Here is a 27487-nt window from a genome sequence, read left to right on the forward strand (position 1 = left end):
CAAAGCAGAGGAACAACGTAAGGAGATTCAGCCCCATGGTAGCCCGTAACCAACAATTGGTTCATACGCCATTTGTTTCCTTAGGATCCTGGGGCACATGTACGCCATTAGTTTGGAATCAGGGTTTCCAAACTCCTCTAGGTGGATCCTCCGTATCCACCGATCCCGTTAATGCGCCGAATGTCCGCATTTCGTTCTCTCAACTTCATAAACAACAATAATGCCACAAAAAGGCAGTGATTAAGACTTCTCTGGCATTTGTTGTTTCCACGTGGCTTGTAGCGTGGTGTCGAGTCGAGATTGACTATGAACACCGCTACCAAAAAACACGTGCCAAGTTAATCAGAAGGCGAAGGTTGGACGTAACCAAATAAATCCATAAAATCCCCGAGAAGCCAAATATCAGAAGGCAATTAATGGACCAAATCGAGATATATTCGCTGGCGATCTCGTGGCATCGAAAGGATACCGAGATCGTGTCAGGATACAAGCTTGGTTACAGAACGTAACCGAATTCGCGCGAAGTCACAATCAAAGTGTGTGTATATGAATGGAAGCACAATATAGCTGTTATTAGCACAGTCAAACAAAAGCACATTAAAACAAACACTGGTACAGTTGGTTATAATAATAATTGTTTTTATTAAACCAGTCGTATTCTCGTGATAAATGTGAGTCACTACAGGCTACTTGAGAGCATTTCGAGAGAACGGAGAACGGACTTTCCCCAGTCTCGGCCGTAACAGGGCATTTGGAATTAGTTGGTTAGTTTTAGTAGTCTTCATACATAAAATTTTACTTAGAACTGAAAACATCAAACTCTGGTTGGTCACTAAATGATATGTCTTTACTCGTTATTTGACATAGGGTGAGTTGTTCAAGAGCGAATGAGAGTGAGAGACAGTTTCTAACTTCCAAGTCATTATAAAACATACAGAAGTTTCCCACTTAATAATACCACATATAATTAACTAACAATAATTTTATACTGTCAGATTTCATATTCGCTGAATTCTCTTTAAAAGTTGATGCTCACAATCAATATTATATATCGTTTCTGCATAAAATATATCTATTAAGTCCTTTGAACAATTATACTGTATATTTTGAAGTGTTATATGTCTCTGTTGTTAACTTTGAGTTGTTATAGAAAATCTAAAGACAGAGTACATAATGAATTGATTATTAGTGAGTGATTTACAATGATTGTAGATTTTCACCCATATTAAATAATAGTGTTGTGTTTTTAATCATCCACTTGTACAGTTGTATTACGTTCAGTCGCTGACAGTATAGGCGCATGATTGGAAACACTTTTGCCAATGCATAACCTATTATTATTTTATATTTTTACTGTATTCTTATATTCTCCTATTTGTAAGCTTTCGTTAGTTATATCAGCTACTGTTCTCTGTCGTAGATTTATTACGGACCTAATATTTAATTCTCCACTTATGGTATAGTCATGTGTACATTATACTTCCGTATTTACAATGCTATGTACTCAGATAATTAATTTATCTTATCATATGATTCTTGATATATGTACAGAACTGAACAACAGAAGTTTATCTGTTGTATTTTTGTTCTATTCTTGCTTTAGGAGATGCATCTTAGACCTATAGACGTTAAGTATTGATGCCGATTATTTTCTCACTTTCATTGCTTTATTGGTCAAAGGGAGATCATATTCATTGGGTATTAGGAAGTCATCGGTCCTGTTTAAACAATCCAGACCAATCAATTAATAATTCGACTAGATAATACAGCTGCTCCCCAGTTAGACGTCCCGATCACTCGTGGACAAATACACTACCCAGAAACTTGTTCTTTTCTTGCCAATACATCAATTTTAGGTATTTTCAATCTAGTCAGCTGTGGATTGCGGATCAAGTAGACATCATAACTGTAGAGCATATGACAGACAAATAGACCTTGTATTTTTATTGACAAAAAGGTTAAAATGTGATAAAATAACTAAATTTTTTATCAAATTAAAAGTAGCGTTGGTCAAGAATGAAAATGGAACTTATTAAGTATCAAATAATGTAACTTGTTCATTAATTATTAGCTTGTATACTTGCATTTTAAGCTATAATTTCATGCGAAGGCCAGTAATTAAAATCTGGTCATTCAAACTAGAGTGAGCAAATAGGATTCATATCTACAACCAAACGAAGGGATTTTTATTATTAAATACTTTGGTGCGGCCGAGGGTGGGAAGAGTCCGCTCTCCTCGAAACGCTTTCACGTGGCCACACGTATACAGTCACTGCCAGGGCAGTCCTACTCGTTGCCTTGTCGCGGCGGGGGTGTTTACAAAGTTGAGACTAAGAAAAGCGAATGTCCGACGCTTTAAACGGGTTGATGGACATGGATGGTCCACCCAGGGGAGTTGGAAAACCCTGATTACAAATGAATGGTGCACATGAGCTCCAGTATCCCGAGGGAACCAAAGATGTATGAACCAATTTTTGGTCATCGGCTAGCATGGGACTGAATCTCCTTACATTGCTCCATTACCTTGTGGACTAGACCTTTAGGTCAAAGGCTCCGGGTGTGGTCCTCTAAGAAAACCACCTACTTCGGTTTGGGTGCTCGGGCAGTATCGCAGCCTTCACACAAATCAATAATAACTGCTACTGGCCTCACTGTTATTGTGTGACGCATATCTATTTGGTTCCCTCTTGTACCAATGTTTATATATCCAAATAAATAAGGATATCTTTCTATGTCACCATGTTATTTTTATTGTTTCAGTCAAATACTTTCATATTACTGCTTTTGTTCATTCAAGTCAATATGAGCTGTACTCTTAATATAATCACCATTAAATTAATTTGACTAACATAGTTTGTATAACTACACTGATTGTTGTTATTAAAGTGGATAACCTCAACCTAATAAAACACTCAAAACAAATAGGTAAGTTTTAATTACAACTAGTAGTGTACTGATTGTGGAGCAGATCTGATACTTATCAATAAATGTTTTTTAAATTAAAATTAGTGTTTACTAGTATCTATCCATGAATATTGTTGCCGCCTTTCAATAAAGTGATAGGTTTGCAAACGTATGTTGATTTAAATAAGACTGCTAAAATCTAAAAGCATCCATGGTAATTTCTGAAGTGTTCAATTCTTATCCTTTTTTATTTAGATTTGTTCGTATCAATAAAAGTGACTCCGTCTATGAATCGTCATATCTTGAAAATTCCCTTTATCATCTATCCAAACTATTAATCTATTACGTAATAATTCAGTTTCCTGAATAATTTATACTGATCTATGAGAATTTTTAATGCTATGTTTTGCACCATCTTTCAGTTATTAGATAAGGCTTCACTACAGAATTACCATGTAATTCTCATTAACCTTAATACTCTGGTAACTGATATAAATTCAGCATCGATATAATTACCTCGATTGACATTTATTCAACCATGTTACCTGTGTTGTCAAAACTTTCACTGAGACACTTATTTCTTTCCTATCAGTAAAATGAAGAAAAAAAGTCGGTCTTTATTTACATAGGCCTGTTACTCCCAATGGAGCATAGGCCACCGACCAGAATTCTCCAACCCACTAAAGTCAGTCGTTACATCCGTATTATTATTATTATTGGTGCTATTATTATTATTTTTTGACAATAAAACCTAAATATTCGTTTTTAAAATATTTTAGGTTACACCTATTCATCCAGTATTCACAAATCGAAAATCTAATGTGAATTTTAAAATGGGAAATAGTTCACCACAAGTAAATTGTCAACAAACTTTAACACCATCCTATCACTCTATTTCTACATATAATAAGAAGGAATTAGTAAGTGATATAATTTCAGTTGTCGACTCATTCTTATTAAATTTTGCTTATTACATAAAAGATGTATTGTTTACTCACAGTATATATCTTAGTAACTTCGCTTGTTATCGTCCATGCAACATAGGTCGTCGACCAAGATTCTCCAACCCACTCTGTCCTGGAATATTTGTTCTTTTAATATCTGCCTCCGATTCCCGGCCCAATGTGTTCTTTGATCCTCTCCTCCTTTTGCCTTGATGATTCTAAGTTACGGCTTGCATCATGATCCAGCTTGATGATTCCCTCAGTGTATGTCCTACCCACCTCTAATGTCTTTTCCTAATTTCCTCTCTAACTGGAAGCTGGTTTGTTCCCTGCAAAAGTGAGTCGTTGCTGATAGCGTCTGAGTAACGGATCTGAAGATCTTGCGCAGACTACTGTTCAAAAATACATGTCGCTTTTTGATGATGGTTAAATTAGTTCTCCAAGTTTTAGCTCCACACAGTATATCTGTCTTTACGTTTGTATTGAAAATTCTGACTTTGGTGTTGTCTGACAGTTGTTTTGATTTCCATATGTTCTTCAGCTGTAGAAACCGTGTCCTTGCTTTGCCAATCCGTGACCTCACACCGACATATATGTCTTTGTAAATGAAAGCCTTTCCGTGGTAAAAAATAACCAATGATAATCCTTTAGGAATTGCCTAATGTAATATTATTGAGATGGTACAAAAAGAGAGTTTCAGTAAGGAGATTAAGCTGGCCTATACTTATTCACGCGTAATTAACAAAAAAGAAAATAGTCAACTCTCAACGAGGGAGGGAAGTGTAAAATGTATGTATTGTGACTGTATTATTAAATAGGAAACTAGGATTTATTCCCCTTCTTTGACACTGTTATGGCTTTATGTTGAGGTCGATTTTTACCCTGTGTTATCGATCGACCACAGTGACACGTAAACACGAACGAACGGCCTACAGTTCTGATTGGTCCTGCTTCCCTGTCCAGCCCAGCCAGTTGAGTCCAGAACACAAGCCACAGCCTCTGAGATATGAATCATTATATTTCAAACATACTTTGTTTATATACCAATAAAGCACACCACATCGTACCATAAAATAGAAAACAACATTTTGTACAATATTCAACAAGTGAACAGATATCGACCAATAGAAAATGTCCATTTAAAGTCCAAGGACACCATTGGACTTAACATGATAATTATTGGTCTATTCCTCCGCATCCACAACACCTCCCCTTTTTTTGAAGATCCGGAGTTCATATCCGGATTTTGAAATTTTCTGGGTTCATCCTCCCCCACGAAATAATGTTGGGTCCTCATATTCCCAAGTTAGAATTAATTTGACTTTATTTAACACATAATTGTCAGAGTGAACAGAGAAGTCACTGAAAGTGATTAAATAGTGGGGATCAATGTCGCTTGATATGAAGTCATCAACGTTTGATTCTTTTGGAACATTATCATAGAATTCCTTGAAAATCTCATTTGTGAATAGTTGATCACTGGGATAATTAACATCTATCAAAATTGTATTAAACTTCTGATCATCATTTGGTGCATCTAACACATTTTCTGGTACAAGAGGATCTAGATAATAAGATTCATCAGAATCTTCTGTTGTTGAATGATGAAGACCATTTGAAACAGCTGGATTCAGTGTACTGCACGATTTGTTCTCTGTTCCGTCGTGGGCGGGTACTGCAATTAATTTATGAGCATTTAATGAGAGATCTTCCTGTGAGCTGGGTACATCACTGTCTGTACACGTTTCAGGAACAGTGGGATTTGAACCCACGACAGGGAATGTTTCGGAATTTGACATTTCTGGACAACTGGGCGGATCATGAATAACTGTCTCGTTTACATCACTGGTCGTCCGGGATTCACAGAGGCTTTTATAAACAGCTTCATATGTTCTGCAGTTGTTTTCCAGCTCAGTCTGCAGATGAGAAATGAACTTACCAACTTCTGTTGCATCTCCGAAACATGGAAGATTTACCAACAGTGTGCGTAAATTTTCTAAAACATTTAACTGGCTATTTTTGAAGCACTGCTGTTGTTGCTCAAGTAGAAGCTGTAATTGGCCGGAAAACGTAGTCATTTTTTTCTTTTCTGCACCAGCAATGACAATTAACTGCAGGAAGAATGACCAATGTTGCTCAAGGACGCTGATGACATTCTGGATGCTGATTGGTCGAAACAATTAGCCTGAATCTCGTCCAATTACAAGGTTCAAAATTTTTCTCCACCATGTCGCCAATTGTTATGGCTTTAATGTTGAGTACGTTACTTGATTCCAACTCTCCATCACTACAGTCTGTCTCGGATAAATCTTCTGCGAAACCGGTATCAGTAGAAGAAATCACATCAGTAATGGATTGGTCTTTATCTGGTACGTCCATTGATAAGTCCTTGATGATTTCTTCCGGATATTCATCGACAACAAAGTGGATTTAGTCCCCGTGTGGATAACAAAACGATGGAAAGCTATCTTATCTGAAGAATATCCTACACTTATATTCCACGCTGATATGACTAAGCCTTTGGGTAAAGTGGCTCTCATGGGTCTTTTAAGGCAAATGGCATCACTTCATAGTAAAGAACGACCACAAATATCAGTTGGTATCATTGGTTATCCAAATGTTGGAAAAAGTAGCATCATTAATGCTCTTAGAAATAAAAAAGCTTGTAATGTCGCCCCGTTGGCTGGCGAAACAAAAGTATGGCAGTATGTTACTCTAATGAAATCTATATTCTTAATCGATTGTCCCGGAGTTGTCTATCCTGATGGTAATACTGAAGCAGAATTAGTTATGAAAGGAGTTGTGAGAGTAGAGTACTTACAGCAGCCTGATCTGTATATTCGTGATGTATTGGAACGTGTTAAACCAGAATTTCTACAAGCCAAGTATAATCTACCACCACTGTCATCAGACGATGTTCAGAATTATTTGCAAAAGCAAATTACGGATAATGAAGTAAATAATGAAAGTAGTAAGGATATCAGTTCAATTTTATCACAATCCTCTACTACACCTTTATTATGGAATGACTATCCAGAATTATTTTTAGAAACCTTAGCTCGACAAAGTGGTAAATTACTAAAGGCTGGTGAGCCGGATTTAAACACCACTGCTAAGCGTGTACTGAATGACTTTCAACGTGGTCGACTACCCTACTTTGTCAAACCACCTATGGAGGCGGGAGAACTTAAACAGAATGATGTTGTCGTTGATTATCCACAGGGTTAAGTATTCAGATCAACCGCAGTTCGTTTTGAAATGATTCATTTGGATGTCGAGTATAGTTTTAGATGACAGAAAAATCGTTGTTGTTCGGTGTCTGATTCTAATGCTGACATATAGGTTTCTTATGCACGAGCCAAAACAGCTATTTGAGTGGAAAAGAAACCGAATCGGGAATGTATGTAAAATCGTACATATATTTACTAAAAGATTAAATCACTAGTGGTATATCTCATTTTTCAGAAATGTAAGTCATTTCTCAACCAATCTCGTACACTTTTCATTTCACCAATTTCTGATTGACCCCAATGTATCACAAAATATTAAACTCAATTACGGCCTGTCATTTATGATGAACATGTGATTGTATATAGAACAAAGTGTCTATTTATTTTGGAATAGATTAGTTAATTAAAGTTCAATATGCTATAGTTATGTTGTATAAAACATGTGTCTTCAGTATGCTTATCTCTACTGTTTTTCTTTCACATTAGATAACCATCATTTATACCAAGACAAAACTCACTATCATCACCTTGCTCCATTTCTCATTGAAGAAGCATGTTGTCGGTCTGGTAGATTACATTACTGACTGATTTTAGTTAAATATCTATCCATTCATCCCCACCGGGAATCGAACATAGAACCTTGGGGTCGTGAATGTGTACTGTTAAGGAGTCCTACACTGAAAGGAAGCAGCTATCTAGTGCTCTCTGGTTCTCAATAGATATTTAACTAGATTTTCATCAATTGATTCGCCAGCCGCTTGGGTATGAGTCACACTTAATGTGACCGATAGTGATAATACCCGGTCGATCAAACCGAACTAGGTGGAGCAAGTTTCGAACCTGGAACTTAATGGGTTAAAGCCAAACACCTTAAACGCTAAGAGGCCGCTCCATCCTGGTGTTTGTCTAGTATTAGTCTGTATTGTATTCAATGGGATTCACTAATCTTGAATCATTAAGAAGTTGTTACTTAATTATGACTGTTACCCCTCATGGAGGAGCATAGGGCCGCTAACCAGCGTTTTCTAACAAAATCTGTCCTGGGCAATCTTTCAAGTTGTTTCCAGGTGCTATTCAGCCTCCAATTCTAGACGCAGTATGTTCTTTGGCCTTCCTCTTTTTCGTTTCCCTTCAGAATTCCAAGTTAGCGCTTGCCTCATGATGCAGTTTGATGATTTCTTCAATGTATGTCCTATTCAGTTCCAACGTCTTTCCCTAATTTCCTCCTCAGTTGGAAACTGGTTTGTTCCCTCTCATAGTAAGCTGTTACTAATAATGTCCGGCCAACGGACATTCAGTATCTTACGTAGAAAATTGTTTATAAGTTATCCTCTTTTTCTTCTTTCAGCCTGTTACTCCTAATGGAGCATAGGTCGCTGACCAGCATTCTCCAACACACTCTATCCTGGGCCTTCCTTTCTAGTTCGATCCAATTGTTGTGCATTGTTCTCATGTCTTTCCATTTCTCGGCGTAATGTGTTCTTTGTTCTTCCTCTTCTCCTTTGACCTTGCCTTGATGGTTCCGGGTGAGGACTTGTCTTGTGACGTAGTTGGGTGCTTTCCTCAGTGTGTCCTATTCACTTCCAGAGCTTCTTCGTGGTTTCTTCCTCCACTAGAATCTGCTTTGTTCTCTCCCATAGTAGGTTGTTGCTGATAGTGTCTGGCCAATGAATCCGAAGTATTTTGCGTAGAAAACTATTAATAAACACTTTTATATTCTGGATGATGCCTTTCGTAGTCCTCCAGGTTTCCGCCCCATACAGTAGAACTGTCTTGACATTTGCATTGAAAATCCTGACCTTAGTGTTGACAGTTGCTTCGAGTTTCAGATGTTCCTCAGTTGTAAATATGCTGCTCTTGCTTTGCCGATCCGCGCCTTCACATCTGCATCAGATCCACCGTGTTCATCAATGATACTGGCCAGATATGTAAAGGTTTTGACATCTTCTAAGGCTTTTCCGTCAGGTGTGATCTGATTGGTGCATGCTGTGTTGTATCGGAGAATCTTGCTTTTCCCTTTGTGTATGTTGAGACCTACTGCTGCTGAGGCTGCTGCTACACTGGTCGTTTTCTCCTGCATTTGTTGTTGCGATTGCGATAGGAGGGCCAGATCATCTGCGAAGTCTAGATCGTCCAACTGCATCCTAGATATCCACTGTATCCCGTGCTTCCCTTCAGATGTTGACGTCTTCATGATCCAGTCGATCACCAGGAGAAAGAGAAAGGGTGAGAGTAAGCAACCTTGTCTGACACCGATCTTTACTTCGAACGAGTTTGTCAACTGTCCTCCATGCAAGATTTTGCATTTTAATCCATCATATGAATTCTGTATGATATTGACTATCTTCTGAGGCACGCCGTAGTGTCGAAGAAGTTTCCATAGTGTTGTTCTGTCCACGCTATCAAATGCTTTTTCGTAGTCAATGAAGTTGATGTAGGGTGATGAATTTCATTCAATTGATTGTTCCAGTTTATAAATTATATTCAGTTATATATTTGTTGAAGTTCTTTTTGCATAATTTATTTCATTTCGAATGATAAATACATAAATTCGCATCAATTTTAAATGTTGTATTCTTATTATTAAAGGTTACTCATGGCATAGATCAAATGCCTTTAAATTCTTCACATGTATTACAATGTTGTAATTTGTCTACTGCATCTACAAACCAACAGATTGAACATGATCAAATTTCATTTCATTCATCATTTTCTACAGTGAATAAAGTGAAAGCTGGTAAGAAATCTGGATCATACACAAAACGACTTACAAGACGTTTTCGTTGCGAAAATATGATATTGAATCGTTCATATATGGTAATTTAACTGCTATTATGGTTTTTTTTTTAAAAAATAGTTTGATTGTGTTTATTTTCTCGATTATTTCCTTCACAATTACGTTGGCCTTCGACCTACATGTCTAATCCACAAGACATCGTAAGAACATTAGGAGATCCAGTTTATTAGTAGTCAATGACCAAAATAGGTTCATATACCATTCGATCTGTCCAGGTCGTAGAGCTCATCTACATTATTGGTTTGAAATGAAAACTTTCCAAATCCCATAAAAGGTTTCTCCGTATTCGTAAAGTCAGTGTAAGCCCCACAGATTTGCTTTTATTCAAAATATTTTCGTAAACTACACCACTTGGTGTAAACAATCGGTAGGAGTTCGCTATCTAAAGCTATAGCTATATGTGACCATTTTGAGAAGAAGGAGCGAACGCTTTCAGTTACAGACCCTACTATGGCATTTAGGTACATTTCCTCACTCAATCCTTTATCTTAGTTGCAGATTACGCTTTGGTGTTGTTTGCAGAACAGTGTAATGAGTACTTGCTGTGTTTGAAGAGATTACGAGATCACCTAAATCGGCTAACGGAACGAAGACTCAGCGACGCAATGACAGGATAAGCTAACTATTCCGATGCGTCCCATTCCCGTTAATTAGAGGGAGAAGTCCACGTTCAAAAGCACCCAAAATCACGAAAGACAACAAGTACAACTCTAGCGTATGTATACAGTATAAAAATATCCCCGGGAAATGTAACAAAATAGTATATTAAAAGAGACAACGAACCATAAACATTTAGGGTTCTTCCAAGTGGGGAAAACAATCTTAAGGTAAAAATGGGCGCATTTGGTGCAAAAACAAGAAAACCAAATTTCTAAAATAAAATCACAAAAATAAGACATTTGTCAAGTGAGTTCTGGGGATCTACCATCCCCAATAGTACTGAGCTCGAGTGTCACTATAATGTTGGGGTATATCCTGTTGTATTATTGTTTATTCTATCATATTTCCATGTCACTCAATCATCCAATCAAAATATCAGAACACTAGATAAATGGTAAAAAGTACCTTTTATTATTATCGAGAATCATAGATGAAAAATAGGCGCTAAAAGTGGGGTTCGATTAAGATCAAGGTTATCTCGAGTATTGTCATAGGCATAAACATGCTTGTCAATTCCCAGCTACCCAAATCATGGAAGGAATTTCTTTTTGAAGTGTTTGTAAAGGAAATTAGGTTAAGGGTGGTCTTGACGACGTGAGAGTGTAACCACGGAGCCCAAAAAGTAACTGCTTGAGGCTGGTTACACACGGCTTTTTTGTAAGTAGTTTTACATGTATTTGCTCAATACTTTTAAGGCTTTACCGTCAGTCACATAAATATATAGGGCAAGGTGATGTGTGCTATTTTCATGACTGATTTTTTCTTAACCGCTACTTTCGTTGAGGTTAGGTAGCATCTCTATATTTGCTGGTTGTCTGTGGGAAACACCTTGCCATCATACTCCTGTACAGTCGATAGTACTACTCCACCCTCAGACATAAATCTCTTACATTTGCTCTTACCATTATCAAATCAACCTGTCTAACTTAGTACGATCTTAAGAAACAGATAGTCCAGACATTATATCTTGGTTGGGTCAACACGATATGCAAGCACGACCATAACGTCAAGGTAGCAGTTACGATTGAGTTCTGTATTAGTAATGATGATAGTAATCTGATGATAAAGGTAAAAATTAAGTGTTGTTCAAACCAATAATGTCGTTGAAGAATTGTAACTCAAAAAGTAGTGAAATTTTACAATGTGCCTAGATTTTTAGGGCCTATTCGTCGCCGATTGATTTCAGTTGAAGTATTACTGGAAACTGAGGAGTACTGAAATAATGTCTCATTTCAGTCTGAGACTCTTCAATCGTATCTATCCATGTTATTCCGCTAAGAATTAAATCTAACGCATTCAGCTGTCTTATACTCTTTGGTTTTCAATGTTACCTCCTAGTAAGGGCAGCTCAAAACGAGTACCATGTATAAAGTAAAATGATCTTCATTAAATCATATATTCTAAAATTTACAAGCAATAATCATTCATTTTTATTTCCATTCATTAGACCTTATATGAAGCTGGAGATATTAAAGGGACATTGTTTAAAATTTGTGAACAATCCGATTACAAAACATTTGGACAATTATTTATCCAAACGTAAGTCACTTCGTCACTAATTTTGTTGCCTCCACCTGGTCTATACTCGTAGATTTTACATTTTGATGGCGTTTCGTTCTCTGAGCTGGATGGTTTGGTCGTCTCAGTCAGTCAGTAACAACGTTGAACTTCGTATGTACGTACATCAGTTCGAGTTGCTATACCACATTAGCAAACAGATACAATTGTCGATTGGTCGTCTAGTGAGTTGTGTAAGTGTAGACAGGTTATCACAAGTGAATGAATTATTCAGCTAGGCATGATTACTCTCAACATACTTTAATCAGTTCAATAACTTGTATGTATGCACAACTTGCGTATATTATCAGTCAACTTTAACCGTCAAAGCCTCTTACACAGTTTCTATCGTTTTAATCATAGCGAAGTTGTCAAGTGTTTTGGAATATCCATGATTAATTGAAGTCCAAGCTTATCAAACAGTGACGTTAATAGTTCGTGACTTGTGTCATATTCATAGATGTATACTTTTTAATTAGAATCAACAGAATAATTATTGCATATCATCAAAGACTTTTGTAAGTAATATAACTTCATACATAGCACATAAGTACATTTATTCATTGTTCTTCTATGTCTCGAAAGTATTAGACTTAGAAGTCCAATCCACAAAGCAGCGGAGTAACGTTAGGAGCCATAAACAAGAAGAGATTCACACGTCATTTTTACTCTCAAGAACTTGGAGTTCATGTAGATCGTTGGTTTGAAATCAAAGTTTTCGAACCCCCCTAGGTGAATTTTTCCTGCCCACCAACTCGGTTTAAACGCCGGAAATTCACTTTTTGTCCTCTCAATTTCATAAGCTACACCCCTGTCACGAAAAGGCAGCGAGTAGTACTTCCCTGACAGTGGCTATGTATGCATGGCCATACGAGAGCATTTGGATAGGGATAGTGGACTCTCTCCTTGTTGGAATATTCAGTATCCATTAATGAATAATACTTGCTGTTGTTCCATCAATCATAAGTAACTTGGGATCAGGCATATATATGTATCGATTCAAATTACCACACAGTATGTTCTAAAAGTGACAACACTGTCAGTAGCAATAGTAACGATATTAGTTGGAAACACTAGCCAGGGAGAATATGATTCTAGGAGAAAGACTAGATTCTTAGAATAAAAAATATAAGGCAATCTTAAAATCGAAAATCTATGGGAAGTCGAAGAGTGGAAACATATGAGTCATTTTGGTGGAGTTTTGTTCTCTGGGCTGGATGGTTTGGTCGTGGAGCTTTCATCGTCCTTCTGAACGACATCATCAGCACAAACTTCAAATAGAAGTGAAGTGTTTGAATTTCTCCATATGTGTTTCAAAGCTTGTTCTGTGCACCTCGATGTTGATTGGTTGTGTCTCCCATTGTTTTGATTTTTGTTCTTATGTCTGTGCATGATTTTTCTGATTGGTTGATAAATTGGATTGATTTCAATATGCTTGTTGATTGCTGATTGATCTGAGTGCCAGGCTTCTAAAAATTCTCTGGTGTTTTTGGAGTTTCCTCTGTCTAAGATTTCCACATTTTTCCAGTCGAATGAATGTCCGCAGTTGTCCACGTGTATTGATATAAGTGAGGAGATATCATGCCGTTTGACTGCTAATTGGTGTTCATGTATGCGCAGGTGAAGGGGGCGTCCGCTTTGTCCGGTGTAGTGTTTTTCGCAGTTGGTACAATTTATTTTGTAGATGATGTTTGATTTGTTTTCCTTTGTTATTTCATCTTTTGGTTTGCATAGGATTGATTGTAGTGATTTTGTCGGTTTGTGTGCTACACCTATTCCGAAGGTTTTCAGCAGTCTTGTTGCGGTTTCTGATATTCCTTGTATATATGGTAGGGTGATCCTTTTGTTGATTTTTGTGCTTGACTTGAGTTCTAATGCTGTGTGCGGTTGGTACTTTTTGATGAAGTTGATTGGGTAGCCGTTCTTCTGAAAAACATCCTTAAGGTATTTCTATTCATTTCTTCGTGCTGCTAGTGTGCTGCAGTGTGTTCTCCCCTCTTGAACAAATTGTGTACGCAGTTGATTTTGTGAGCTCTTGGGTTGTTGCTATTGTAGTTGAGAATTTGATCTGTATGGGTCGGTTTCCTATATACTTGAGTTTCCAGTTTTCCTGTGTCGGTTCTAGTGATCAATATATCCAAGAATGCTAGTTTGTTGTTTGACTCCTGTTCCAGATCATTCTTTTTGACGATGACGAAGGTGTCGTCTACATAACGAATCCAAATTTTTGGTTTGATCACTGGTAATATAGCGGCTTTTAGTCTTTGCGTCACTGCCTCTGCGAACCCATCCCTACACGAGCCATCATCGCGCATCAAGCTAGTCGGGGAATTAGCATATGCAATACGTGTGCTAACCGTCTCATTCGATAATGAGCCACTACCTCGTCAATCGATTTGTCATACTTACTCTAGTATTCTGAGTTTAAGCTCGGAATTGTTGACTTGATAATCTCAAAATATACGACCAGTGGTACAAAGACACCTGTACCTAAATACTACTAGAAACCTACGAATATTTTTTATTTTTAAAGCACTCGTTACACATACATAAAGTAGGATTAAGCGAATTGTTACATAGCAAACTCTTTTTTTTAGCTTATAGACGAATATCTCATCTATGCCACAAGTGATACAACTTGACAAAAGCCAAGTGAGATTTTCGGAATTCGTCCCGAATGTTTTATATGACTGACTGATCTAAAGTTTCTACTCTGTGGTCTCTATCAAGTGAACATATTTATATTGTACTAATTAATTAACTGACTACGTTTGTTGAGTATTAACTTACGTGTCCACTTGTTTGTTTGTTCGTTTTGTTTTAAACCACACTCAACACAAACATGCTTACGTACATTTATTTTAGTCGTAGAAAAAATCTGAGTAAAATTGGTGAAGGATGCTTTGGTGAAGTGTTTCGTTGTCCAGATGAATCTAATCCAACTGAATATGTAGTCATTAAATTAATTCCAATTGAAGGTAATATTAAATTCAATGGAGAATCACAAAAATCTTTCAGTGAAGTACTTTCAGAGGTTATTGTTTCTAAGTAAGTAATTAAGATTAGGTCCTTTTAATGGTTGAATAATACGTTACGTTAGATGTTTTGAAATGTGTAGAATTTTCCAATTTATATCAAGAATAAATCTTAAAACCAGAAAACACTGAACACAATTATTTTGTCTTAATTGTGGACTCCTCATGCATATCCACAACCTCACCGGGGATTGAACCCTGGTTTAATTGCTAACGTTCAGTTTGTATAATGATTTATATGAACGATGTTGTACAGTAGTTATAAGAAACTGATCATTGGCTATCAATCGATTTGTTACAACTTAGGATATACTAAGTCATCTAACCATAAATATATTTATCCAACCGTTTAATCGACAATCGAATATCACTAATCCAACTTTGTATTAATATCAATGCTATCGAGGTTGTCTGCAATATTTTCATTGTTCATCCTCTGTGTTGTTGGTATTTTGGGCGAAATTTGGTTCCGATTGTGATGTACAAATTTCCTACACCCAAACCCAACCTGTCTACATGAATAGGAAGAAAGCTATATTAGCTAAACAGAACTGACCAATATCTGTATATATATGTCCATTAAGAATTTAAGCCACATGTTCAGCCATTGGCTTTTGTCTTGTTTCACAGAAAAAGAAGTTGTATCTATAACAGAAGTATACACTCATTATTTAGCTAGATGTCTAGTCGGTCATAAGTTTTACTGATTATGAATCCGAAGGCGATTGACAAGTTTTATCGATGCACCGAGTGGCACTAAAACTGGCAAAGTAGTATTTAATTCTTTGTTACACTTGTGGGGGTGTCTTTACTATCTTCGAATTCCTAAAAACTACTATTGAGGTTTCTCAGATCATATAATGAGAAGAAATAACTCTCGAGTTTATCGTCTACACCATCATGCATCGATACATTGTTGTAAACTTGACAACATTCCCTGCATGTTTCAAAACCACACCTGGTTATACAAAATTAAGAAACCCTGTACGATTTCCTTTCTATGAGTTTCAAACTGAAAGTCAGTTACAACAAAGTTTTATGGCTCTAGCGACCAATAAGGGGTGAATTGTGCTTGTTTGTCCTTTCATCAAACAACAGAACCCTGATATACTCTCATAAACAATCAAACGCCTATAAACCAGTTTCTCAGCCTATCTTTTTAAAATAAACAGAGGTACTGTAAAAACTCACTATTTATTAATTGGAATATAAGCTCTTTGTTACATGCTTGAAATTATGTTTATGATTAAATTCACTTGGTGTTGTTTGCTTGTATCTTCCCATTGTTATTTAGGACTACAATTGATCAGTCTCTTGTTGGCATATGTGCATGCTGTGCGGACTGCCTCGATATTGCCTTAGTTCACGAGCTCCACAAGCAAAGATGAATAGTGGCTAGCAGTGGAATCCAGGACGCTCTTCTCGTGCTATTTGGGACTCGTCAGCTGGATGTACTTGCATCCCGTTGTAAAAGCAGGTGGCTATCAGGACTCATTAGCTAATTGGATAACGCTATGGTGTTTGATGCGAACGGTACTGGGTTCAAGTGAACATCAACTCTGAGATGCAAGTACACCCAGCTGACAAGTCCCAAATAGGAAGAAACGCGCGTCAAACTGGATTCCACTACTAGCCACTAACCATCTTTGTTTATGTTTATGATTAGTCGAATGATAAGGTAAAGAAAATGGTGCATTGAATTACAATTTCACACCTTTAAAAACTTAATTCTCACTGACTACATATCATTCATTAATTATGTTCCTTAAAACAATCAATAATTACTTTTCAGAGAACTAACTGCTCTTGGTATGAGTCTTAAAAATAATACATGTGGATTTGTAGAATTGAAAAAGTAAGTTTATATTCGTTTCCCTATATCAAGTTATATTGTGTCAGTCAGTCAGTCAGTCTTGAGTGCTGTTAGAGGTATGAGGGCGGTTATCACTTCCCGGTTGCCCACACTGTGGAAGGGTTCTTCTGGAGGTACCTGAAAACGAAATTGGATTAGAAATGGTCTTAGTGACCTGAGAGCGTGACCGCAGTGCCCAAGGGACAACTGCTTGAGGTCGGTCACACACGACCTTTTATGGGTAATTTTTGTGTTAGCTCCGTACTTGTTGAGACCTTACCACCGGAGACGGATATTCGTGGGATAAGGCAAGGTGTGCATTTTTATGGTCGACCTTTTCTAACCCCACCCCTCCTTGTGAGAAGACAGCACCGCTGTCATGCTGGTTGTCTGAAGGAAACACCTTACTGCTGTCACACCTCTGTACAGTCAGCAGTACGACTTCGCCTTCGGACCTTGGGTTTGTTGCTTTTAGTCTTATTGCTCTTCAACCGACCTGTCTGACATGGTAGGACCTTGAGGAACGGTTGTTCCAGCCAGTATAGCTCGGTTGCTTCATCACGATAGGCAAGCCCGACCACCACGTCAAGGTAGCAACAATGGTCGGGGTTATATTGTGTATGTGTAAATGGAAAATGAATTGATGCATTAAAATTCTAAATGTATTCATAAAGTCAAATAATTAATCGGCATATGAATTCAATATTTGTTTGTCTCATTTGAATGACATTATACTAGATCTGTTGTGACTCAGTATCTTTAATATCTCCTCATCACCATCCAGTCAGTCAGTAACAACGTATAACTTCGTACGTACGTACATCATTTCGAGTTGCCATACCACATTAGCACAGAGATGCGACTGTCGATTCAAATCCCATAGTACTAGAGGTAGTAAAAGTATAAGCAGTAATCGGAAAGATTAGGGTCCAAAGACGTTGTTCAAGGAGTATAATCCAGTAAAATAAATTTGGAAAGAGGAAAAAACGAGGCTGAAGAATTCAGAAGACTAGAATTCAGGAGAACACAAAGAGTGGATGCACCTGTGCCATTGCAAAAGATTTTGAGCCACGTCATTCAAAGTCTCTAACCATCGGTTGCTATCATCTTGCGGATCCCAACCAGGTAGTCTATACCTAACAGTATGGCTCAGTCCACTTGTCAGTGACTTCATGGATTTGTGCCATAATTCGGTCCGGCCGCTCCTAGCTTTCTTCCAACCTACTCCTACACCATAAAGCATCGCACGTCGAGGCAGTTGGTGGTTGGGCATACGTAACACGTATCAGCCATCTCAACTGATAAAGTTTTACTACTTCATCAATTGATTTTCCATCCTTACCTAGTACCCGTTTCCTAACAACTGCATTACTTACTAGTCAAGTTTATGATAACTACGGAATATATAATTATTCGGTTTAATGGTACGATTTTTCTCCCATGTTAAATTATACAGTAGGACACGAATCTCAGTTTCTATTTATATTTGTAATAAAACATACTTTTTCTCTATTGCATATTCTGACTTCGATAAGATATTACTTAATCGGTGGTCCCAGGATATACGAGCAATATTTCGAAGACGCCTATGATCAAATACTAGTAACCTACGAATATCCTCTACTCTTACCGGCCATGTTTCACTGCCATAAAGTAGGACGGAGCGAACTGCTGCGCAGTAAACCCATCCTTTGGTTGGTAGACGGATATCTCGCCTACGCCATAAATGACGTAAGTTGGCAAAAGCTAGTCGAGCCTTCTGTATCCGTGCTGAGATTTCGTCACACACCAGACCACAAGAGCTGATGAGACCATTATAAACTAATTACAGCCTAGATGAAATTAAACAATTCATCCGATCATATTAAGTGGTCAGTTTTTCACCAAGTTTGTTTGACGATAAATTTTGATGTTAACTGGTGACTTGAATTGATCAGTTGTGCATCTGAACGTTATACAACTTCCTGTCAACGGCTTACTTGATTGAATGGTGAAATATCACAATACCCATCTCTTAATGATGTAGTTAGTACAGCTAAATGGAGGATTAATTATGCTCAGTTAAAATTTATTATATACACTATAACCCAATGTAAGACAACTCTCAGTAGTATTACCCACTTATAACTTCGGCAAGAATCGAACTCAAAACATACAGTTATTGTGACAAAAACAATATGCTTCTATCATTAAGTTGAAAATCAATTATCTAAAAACCGTTTCAGCATATAAGGTAGGTGGCTGAATATAGTCGACAGCAGGAAACCCTTGTTGGATCTAATTTTCGTGTTGGTTGGGACTAAGTCAACAAAGCGTATCTACAATTTTGAGGGAACTAATGTTTCATCCACCTAATCTGAACTGTTTATTGGTTTATTTTCTATATATATTTGTTTCAGAGTTCATCTTATCCAAGGTTCATTTCCTGCATATTTGAAAAAAGCATGGGATAAATATGATAAAGACAAAAAATCAGAAAACGATAATCCAAGTAAGATAGAAAAAAACTATGTACATATATAATCATTTTTGTGAAAGGTAGAGTGACTTATACCAATCTGAGCCATCTTCAGCGCCTTCGTGATGTCAGCGTGTTTGTTAAACATCTAATCTACAACTCTACATTAAGAGCAGTTTTACCCTATGCTCATGAAACCTGGTCTCTCTGACTTGATGTTAGATAACTCTCCGTCTTCGATGATTGTTATCTCCAAGGGATTGTCGACATTCAGTTGCAATGCCATGTTAATAACGCAGAGGTTCGGCAACGTGTATTTGGAGACAGTGACGTTAATCAAATTAGTGTTAACATTTTGAAAAACCAACTTCTGTAGTTTGGACATATGCTACTAATGTCATCTCAGTGAATTCCAATTCACGTATTATTTACTGATTCTGGGACTGGTTATAAAAAGCGAACAAGCCATCAGTTTACAACATGGTCCAGGGATATGAAAGAGAGTTGTCCAGGGTTGCCATGTGTCAGTCTTTCACAGCTCCCGAGTTGGAGTCCTAGAGATAATCCCTTGAGACTTTATCAGATATGGCTCAGAATAGAAGCCAGTAATGGTTATGCTGGAACTCTCAATGAGCTGGTATCCCATTATTCGTACTTCCAGCTTCATTTATTTTATGATATTTAAAGACCATCATTCATAGACGTTGACACTAGTTGTCTCTGACTTCTGATCGTGACTGAAATCCAGTTGATCACAGATTTTTAGATCCTACTGTTAACTATTTTCTAATTAAACTAACCACATAAAACCTTATAAAATACGTACTTATGTATATGGCTTTGAATGTAGATCGACAATTAGCTTGAAGATCTCAAATCTGTTGTTTTGAGTGTGAATCCCTATCGGCCGAGGTCGCTTTCATATGTGTTGTATCTGCCCAGCTACCACCAAATTTGATATGCACTGTTTACTAGCAAATTAGAAGAAAACTAGTTGTCGTTGGACTAAAATCTGTCATCAAACCATTAACTCATTGACTGTTGAATTAAGCCAAGTTTGTAGTAGCCGTCTTGGATCTGTAGTTGGATATGTTGGATGAAATGGGTCAGAATCGATCATAGTAGTCTATATGCATCTCATCTTTTTCGATTTTGAATCCCAATACTTTATCATACATTCCAGTCTATTCTATCTCCTTCAATTGTATTCTCTGCAACAACGTCATTTAACCAGCGATTAAATTTTACATCTTATCGAAACATTAACCCACTAGTAATGACCATACATCATCTTTTTTACACCCGTAATAGTACTAAAATTAAATTCATTTAATTATTTATCATATTAAACAAAAGTTTATTATCAGAAGGGGTTTTGTAGAGATTTTAGTAATTTCAATAGTTGAACTCCTAAGTCGTGGATTGGTTGAAGTTAGACATTAACACCGTTGATGCCGGCTCAGTGGTCTAGTGGTTAAGCGCTCACACACGAGACTGATAGGTCCTTGGTTCGAATCTCGCGGTGGACGGGTTCGTGGATGCACACTGCTGAGGAGTCCCATACTAGGACGAAACGGCCGTCCAGCGCTTCCAGGTTTTCCATGTTGGTCTAGCTTCAATTGACTCATGATTTCAATTATTGAAAAGTTTATTAATTCATCTCTCTCTCTTTCGTCTTTAAGGTATCTTTCCTAAAACTCAATTATGGGTTGCTTTAGAATCAGCATTTTGTGGAGTTACTCTAGAAAATAATGTTGTAAGTTAATTAAGTTATCCCGGTGTTGATACTTTTTTGTTGTTGACTATAATTTGTTCAGTTTTAGTTGGTATCTGTGGTTCCTGTACCGATTGTCTTGATATAGTCATTATGACAAAAGTTTATATACCATAGATGAAATGTGTGGTTGGCCGTGGGATTCAGAACTTGAGTTTCATCCTATTTGGGACTTGCCTTTAACTGGATGTGCATACATCTCAGGTTTGATCTCCACTTTGGGACTCAAACCCAATAGCTTTCGTTTGAAATGCCAGGGCGTTCAAATCTCGAAATGTATATTGACCCTCCAATTCAAGTAGATCCAGCTAAAGACGAGTCCTAAACAGGACGAAATGAGTGTCGTGGATACTAATGCTAGCCATATTCCGTCTATTCTATACTACTAGTATTGTTAGTCGTTAAGCAATGCAATAAAAGCTTTATCTTTTTCTCTAGTATTGTTATTATTACTACCACTTTTTTGTAGTTAAGTAAAACTTGATATCGAATATATTTTGGCTACAATAGTCTTTCTAGTAAATAAATCAACTGAAATAATCCTCAGTTATGAACCAAATGAAGTGTACTTAAATCATCAACCCCATCAATGTGTCATTCTTATTGAGTGTTTACTGTATGTATACCTGGATTATTCATCCCAATGATTCCCTGTAAGTATTGTTATATCATTTAATTGCCAAGAAATCACTTCTCTTACTACTCAATTGACCTAGTGAACCATGATTTTGTTCTGTTCCCGAAGAGCTAAATAATCATGTGGACTATGTGACAGAAATGATGAAAAGGCAACTGATGAATCTTACATGAATGCCCCTAAATGCCATGGTATGGCCGAGAGTGCGGTGGGCCGGCCCTCCCTCTCGAAATACTCTCACACGGCCACGCGTATACAGCCTCTGCTAGGGAAGTCCTACTCACTGCCTTCTCGTGGCACCGCTGTTGTTTACGAAAATGAGAGGACGAAAAGCGAATGTCCGGCGCTTTAACCGGATCCCAAACCAATAGTGCACATGGGCTCCAGTATCCTGCGGGAACAAATGGCGTATGAACCTTACGTTGTTTCTCTGCCTTGTGGATCAGATCTTTAGGTCAAAGGCTCGGGTGTTGCCCCCTAAGAACACCGCCTGCTTCAGTTTGGGCACCCGGGCAGTATCACAGCCCACACACACACAAATATGGTGTGGCGCATATATATTTGGTGCCCTCTTGTACCAATATTCATGTGTTGAAATAAAAATAAATAAATAGAACATCTATGAATGTTTATAAATATGCTTATTATTACCATTATTACCACTGTTAATAATAGTAATATGGGGAAAACCAATGTATTTTTTAATACAAAATTACAGAATGTCTTAGTAAAATACGAGAACTATACATTGAATAATTCATTTGAAAATTTCTACTATTTGTTCTTCACATTCTGTATGATTCTTCCAGTTCACAATTGCTTTCTATTTCCGTTTCCATTTTATTTAACTTGATCTTCTTAACCGTCGTCTATTGCCGAGTTTTCCAATTCCGATCAGTATTACATATGATTTATGTCGACAAATATAAGTAGCATACATCACACCTATAATAAATATAATGTTATATAATTCTATAATCCCAATTAATAGAATTTTGAATTCCCATGGTTTTGTAACTTAGTGTAAACTATGTTATGACTTTATGTCCGGCTAGTTATTACGTGATTTATCCACAAATCAAAATACAATTTATTCAATCTTAGCACTATGCCAAACCAATGACGTTCGACCGGTATGAGCAGTCTAGCGTCCTTATTGGTCCTATGTCCGCCTAGCCCGTCCACTTGAGTCCAGAACACCAATACCAGCTTCCACTATGCGAATCGAATAATTTATTTCAGACATACTGGGTTTATATATCAATTAAACAGACTGCAACGCATCATAAAATGGGAAATAACATTTGTATACAATAAAGCCAAAAAGTGGCTGTGAACATGGGAGGCAGTAGTCAATCAACGGAACATAACTTCAGAACAGTAAATCGTACAATAATAAATAATAGGTCAAAATAAAGCTTATAATAAGAGAAATATGAATATACATAATCTAATTTTTGAATAATTATACCATAAGAATGTATAGATAATATTAGTCAATTAATATGTCTCAGAAGTTACTCATGATTTAATCTTCGCTTGGATACAACAAACTACTTGTTGCGAATAAACAAACAAATGAATACAAGTTTAAACAGTGTAAAGGAACAAGGTAAAATATGTAGTATAATTAAAATCAAACTTAACATGTATCTGATTATGTCAATATATCATGTGGAGTGTTTTGATCAAGGCAATTCTATGTGTAACATCACTGTATTCATTTGTTTATATGATGATGGGTGAGCAATAAAACTATGCCATTCATAATATGAATAAATATAATCAAGATTTGATTGTTTCTGTGAGAAATCAACAGAATTATATTGCGATTGTTCAGATAAACAGTCTATAATTGGATGAAATAGTCTGGTCGTCCTCTCATTTTCGTAAACAACAGCGGTGCCACGAGAAGGCAGTGAGTAGGACTTCCCTAGCAGAGGCTGTATACGCGTGGCCGTGTGAGAGCATTTCGAGAGAGAGGGCGGGCCCACCCCACTCTAGGCCATACCAGAGTATTTAGGGGCAATTTTAGTATATGTACTGCCGAAGCGAGCGATGGTTATTTGGAATAACAGATACTGTTATTTCCCATCTAATTTATGAATTTTTCCAGATTCACAGGATTATTGTGTATAGCTTAGGTGTTTTAGGTACGAATTCAGATTTCATGCGAACACTTTTCAATATAGATCATACTATAATCAATAAAAATTAATCTGTCAATAGAATGAATGTAAACGCGACCTCCTTTATGTTAGATCGAACTAAAACATTTCAAGGATTGTTAGTTGTTTAATAGAAATTTTTTTATTATTTCTGCATATTTTCGTGAGGCGTTTTCAATTATTCTGTCATAGTGTGGCGGTAAAGTAAAACTTCGTTATCTGATGCTCAATTTATCTGAAATTATCAAATCGAACTTTAGTATGAATACCTATTTATTATTGTTATTATTATTTTCTATACTAGCCAATTTGCCCATGTGCACGTTTATCTATTCTATTACAAATTGGTGTATCGTTAGCTGTCGCTGAACTAGAATTGAAATTTGAACATAGAGATTTACATTGGGGTAATGTTTTAATCAGTCATTCGTCATCGTCTTCATCATCAATATCAAGTAATGATAATCTCTGTCCATATTGTTGTACATTATACAATGAAGAGAATGAAAAATCATATGTGAAATTTCGTTTAGAAGGACATGAATGGAATATTCCAAAATTTGGTTACATTGTTCATTTGATAGATTTTACAATGTCTCGTTTAGAACAAGGTGAATTACTTTTATTTTTTCTCAAAAGAAATGACAAAATTGTTATGTGTTTTTATTTTTCTATGATTTGAGTTGTTCACATTTTTCGAAAGTTAAATATTCATTATGTGCAAAGATGAATGATAGCTAGCAGTGGAATCCAGTTTGACGTGCGTTTCGTCCTATTTTGGACTCGTCAGCTGGATGTGTACCTGCATTCCAGAGTTGCTGCTTACTCCAGGACACAAACCCAGAACCTTTCGCTGTTATCCACCATCTATATTTTCTTATAATTCTTGTGACTTAAGGTAATATCGAGGTAATCCGCACAGGATGAATATATACCAATAAGAGACTGATCAATTACAGTCGTAACCACCAATCAGAAGATTCAAACAAACAATACAAAATGAATTTAAATATTCATATTGTTATTTTGATAGGATCACGGATTGATCTTGGCTAAACCACCATTAGAAACCTGAAAGCACTCGAAGGGTGTTTCATTCTAATATGAGCATCTGGGCTACCTGTTCCTACCATCTAGATATTTCAACAAGTTATCTATTTTTGTTTGTTTTAATATAACATTATGTTTATTAATCGCATAACCTATTCTGCTGCGTTTCTGAAAAGTGTACAACCTTTCGTTGTCAAAGTTACACAAAGCTCAATAAGAGACAATGTGGTTGCTGGCAATATACAACGAAAAGAATGTACATCATTCTGATGTTCATTTACTGGACTGCTAACAACTAGCTGGCGATCATTCAATATTTATCGCCAGGACCGACCAAGAAGAAAGAAACGGAAACTTGTTGAAATACTTTGCGCTGAGAATTCTATATTGTACCAAAAAATATAATATTGAATAAAGCTAATAATAATAATAATAATAATAATAATAATAATAATAATAATAATAATAATAATAATAATAACTCAATAGTACTCATCCAAAATAAGTATATGTTTATTAAACTAAGGTCAGTTTGCAATACAAACTTTAAAAATTCACTAACCTTTACAAATCTCTCTACAGCAATACTAAGTACGTGTTCACTAGTGACTAATTTTTAAAAGTAATCCTTTTCTCATGTTCTAGTGAGAAACCGTAACCAATGAAGTTCAACCATGTCGAGTTTTTGTCTGTATATATCAGTTAACCATCAATAATCTTAGAAGATGGTTGCACATTATTGTGAATTGTTTGGAGTTGAACGCGTAAATCACTGAATCTCAACTCGTATTTGATTTTGAGCTATACTTTAAGTATGGGAGCTAGTGAATGCAGCAACCGCGTTGCTCAAACAGAAGTTGGTGAAAGATGAAGGATAGACTTGATAAATCTAATTAAACTCTAGATTCGGTTTCCTAAACTCTTCTAGTAACCCCCAGGCTAAACCTACACAGCAACTTGAACATGAAAGAAAAGGCGCGAAATATGGAAGAGATGCATTAATCCAAGGTCCATTTATGTGCAGAAAATCTTGGGTATTTATAACGTTTTAGATGACCTTGGGCTTCCGGAAAATTCTGGAATGCTACTAAACATAATACCAGTATAGATAATCAGAAACGCGACATGTAATTTCCCATTTTCTAGATGTTTCTGTCAAAACTCCTATTGAATACAGATTGGATAGGATGTTTCTCAGTGTTTCCAGAGCCTTTTTTGGCTTTTTTTCGAGGAATTTTCTGTATCTCCCCAACAAGACTTGTGACTTCATAATTGTAAGTCGAATGCTGAACTATGGTTCAGCAAATAATAGTAGTTCACTGCTATTTAAAACAGTTAAGTGTTCTCACTACGCATTATACTAACTTGAAGCCTCTTTACTCTACTTCAGAGGTTTTGATAACTGGATAACATTAGTATTCTTTATGCAAAAAATACACAAAACTCAAAACATGAATCTGTATACTATATTGTTGAATTACAACAATTTGTTCACTTTCTTCGTGTTAACTTACCCTTCCATTGTTTCGCTTGATTGGTTGTTTTTCTTTTTACTCCTTCCAACTTTTAGATGAAGGTTTAGTCTACGTTGATTTAAGCACTGATCCAACTTTATTTCAATCACAAGGTGATTATCAATTCGATATATATCGTCATATGAAATCTGCAAATCAGTAAGTTTTTGTTTCTTTGTTTTTAATCATTAATTGTAATATGTCACCTAGACGGAGAGAACCATTGAAAACAGAAAGGGGGGGAGGTAGTATTAGACTATAATAGTCTATAATGTATGAAGTTCACTTAACAGTCTTCCCCCATCAATCTACCAGGAATCGAGCCTCTTACCATGAGGAAGTCATGGTAAAATTTGTAATGGATTATTCACTTGGGCTTGATAAATTAATTTGTTCTGACAATTTCCTCTCTCTTTGTGTGTGTGCTAATAAGTCGTAGCAAATCGAACCGTTATACATATGTGATCGGTTCTCAGTCAGCCAATCAGATGCAGCAGAGAATCTGGCATATGTATACATCGGTGTAATATGCCACAGAGCATTAATATTGTCAAAGTAAATCTCAGAGTATTACAGGTAGTGACAGTATTAATGATAATAGAACAAATAAAGCATTCATGATATAACTTCAGAATAAAGTGTAAATTGGTGAGATAAGAAAATGCTTAGTGAAAAAATTTAACAACTTAGGATTTGAAGGAAAGACAAAGAGTGTATACACCTACGCCATTGTGATCGATTCTGAGCCATGTCACTCACAGTCTTCAACCATTGGTTACAATAATCACACAGACCTCAACCAACTACACTGTGTCTACCAACATAGCTCAGACTAGAAGTTAAGGATTTCAAGCAATGCTGTCATATTTTAGTTTGACCGCCCCTACAAATAGGATATTAGTAAACA

At 36.6% G+C, this 27487-nt stretch overlaps 1 protein-coding gene across 2 annotated transcripts in view; it reads left to right on the forward strand.

Annotated features, from left to right (window-relative positions):
- GSG2_5 (Serine/threonine-protein kinase haspin) overlaps positions 1-27487 on the forward strand; it is a 31357-nt gene that overhangs the window by 3365 nt on the left and 505 nt on the right. The window contains exons 5-13 of one of the 2 annotated variants that reach the window (XM_051217713.1): positions 3684-3824; positions 9668-9895; positions 11983-12074; positions 14958-15140; positions 16920-16982; positions 19379-19470; positions 21120-21193; positions 24321-24627; positions 26637-26739. In XM_051217713.1, the coding sequence (XP_051065149.1) occupies positions 3684-3824; positions 9668-9895; positions 11983-12074; positions 14958-15140; positions 16920-16982; positions 19379-19470; positions 21120-21193; positions 24321-24627; positions 26637-26739 (1283 nt within the window). Of the gene's footprint in view, positions 1-3683; positions 3825-9667; positions 9896-11982; positions 12075-14957; positions 15141-16919; positions 16983-19378; positions 19471-21119; positions 22051-24320; positions 24628-26636; positions 26740-27487 lie in introns of those variants that run through there. The other variant, XM_051217714.1, reaches the window with a different exon arrangement.

Source organism: Schistosoma haematobium, chromosome 5 (assembly GCF_000699445.3).
Source record: "Schistosoma haematobium chromosome 5, whole genome shotgun sequence".
Lineage (NCBI taxonomy): Eukaryota > Metazoa > Platyhelminthes > Trematoda > Strigeidida > Schistosomatidae > Schistosoma > Schistosoma haematobium.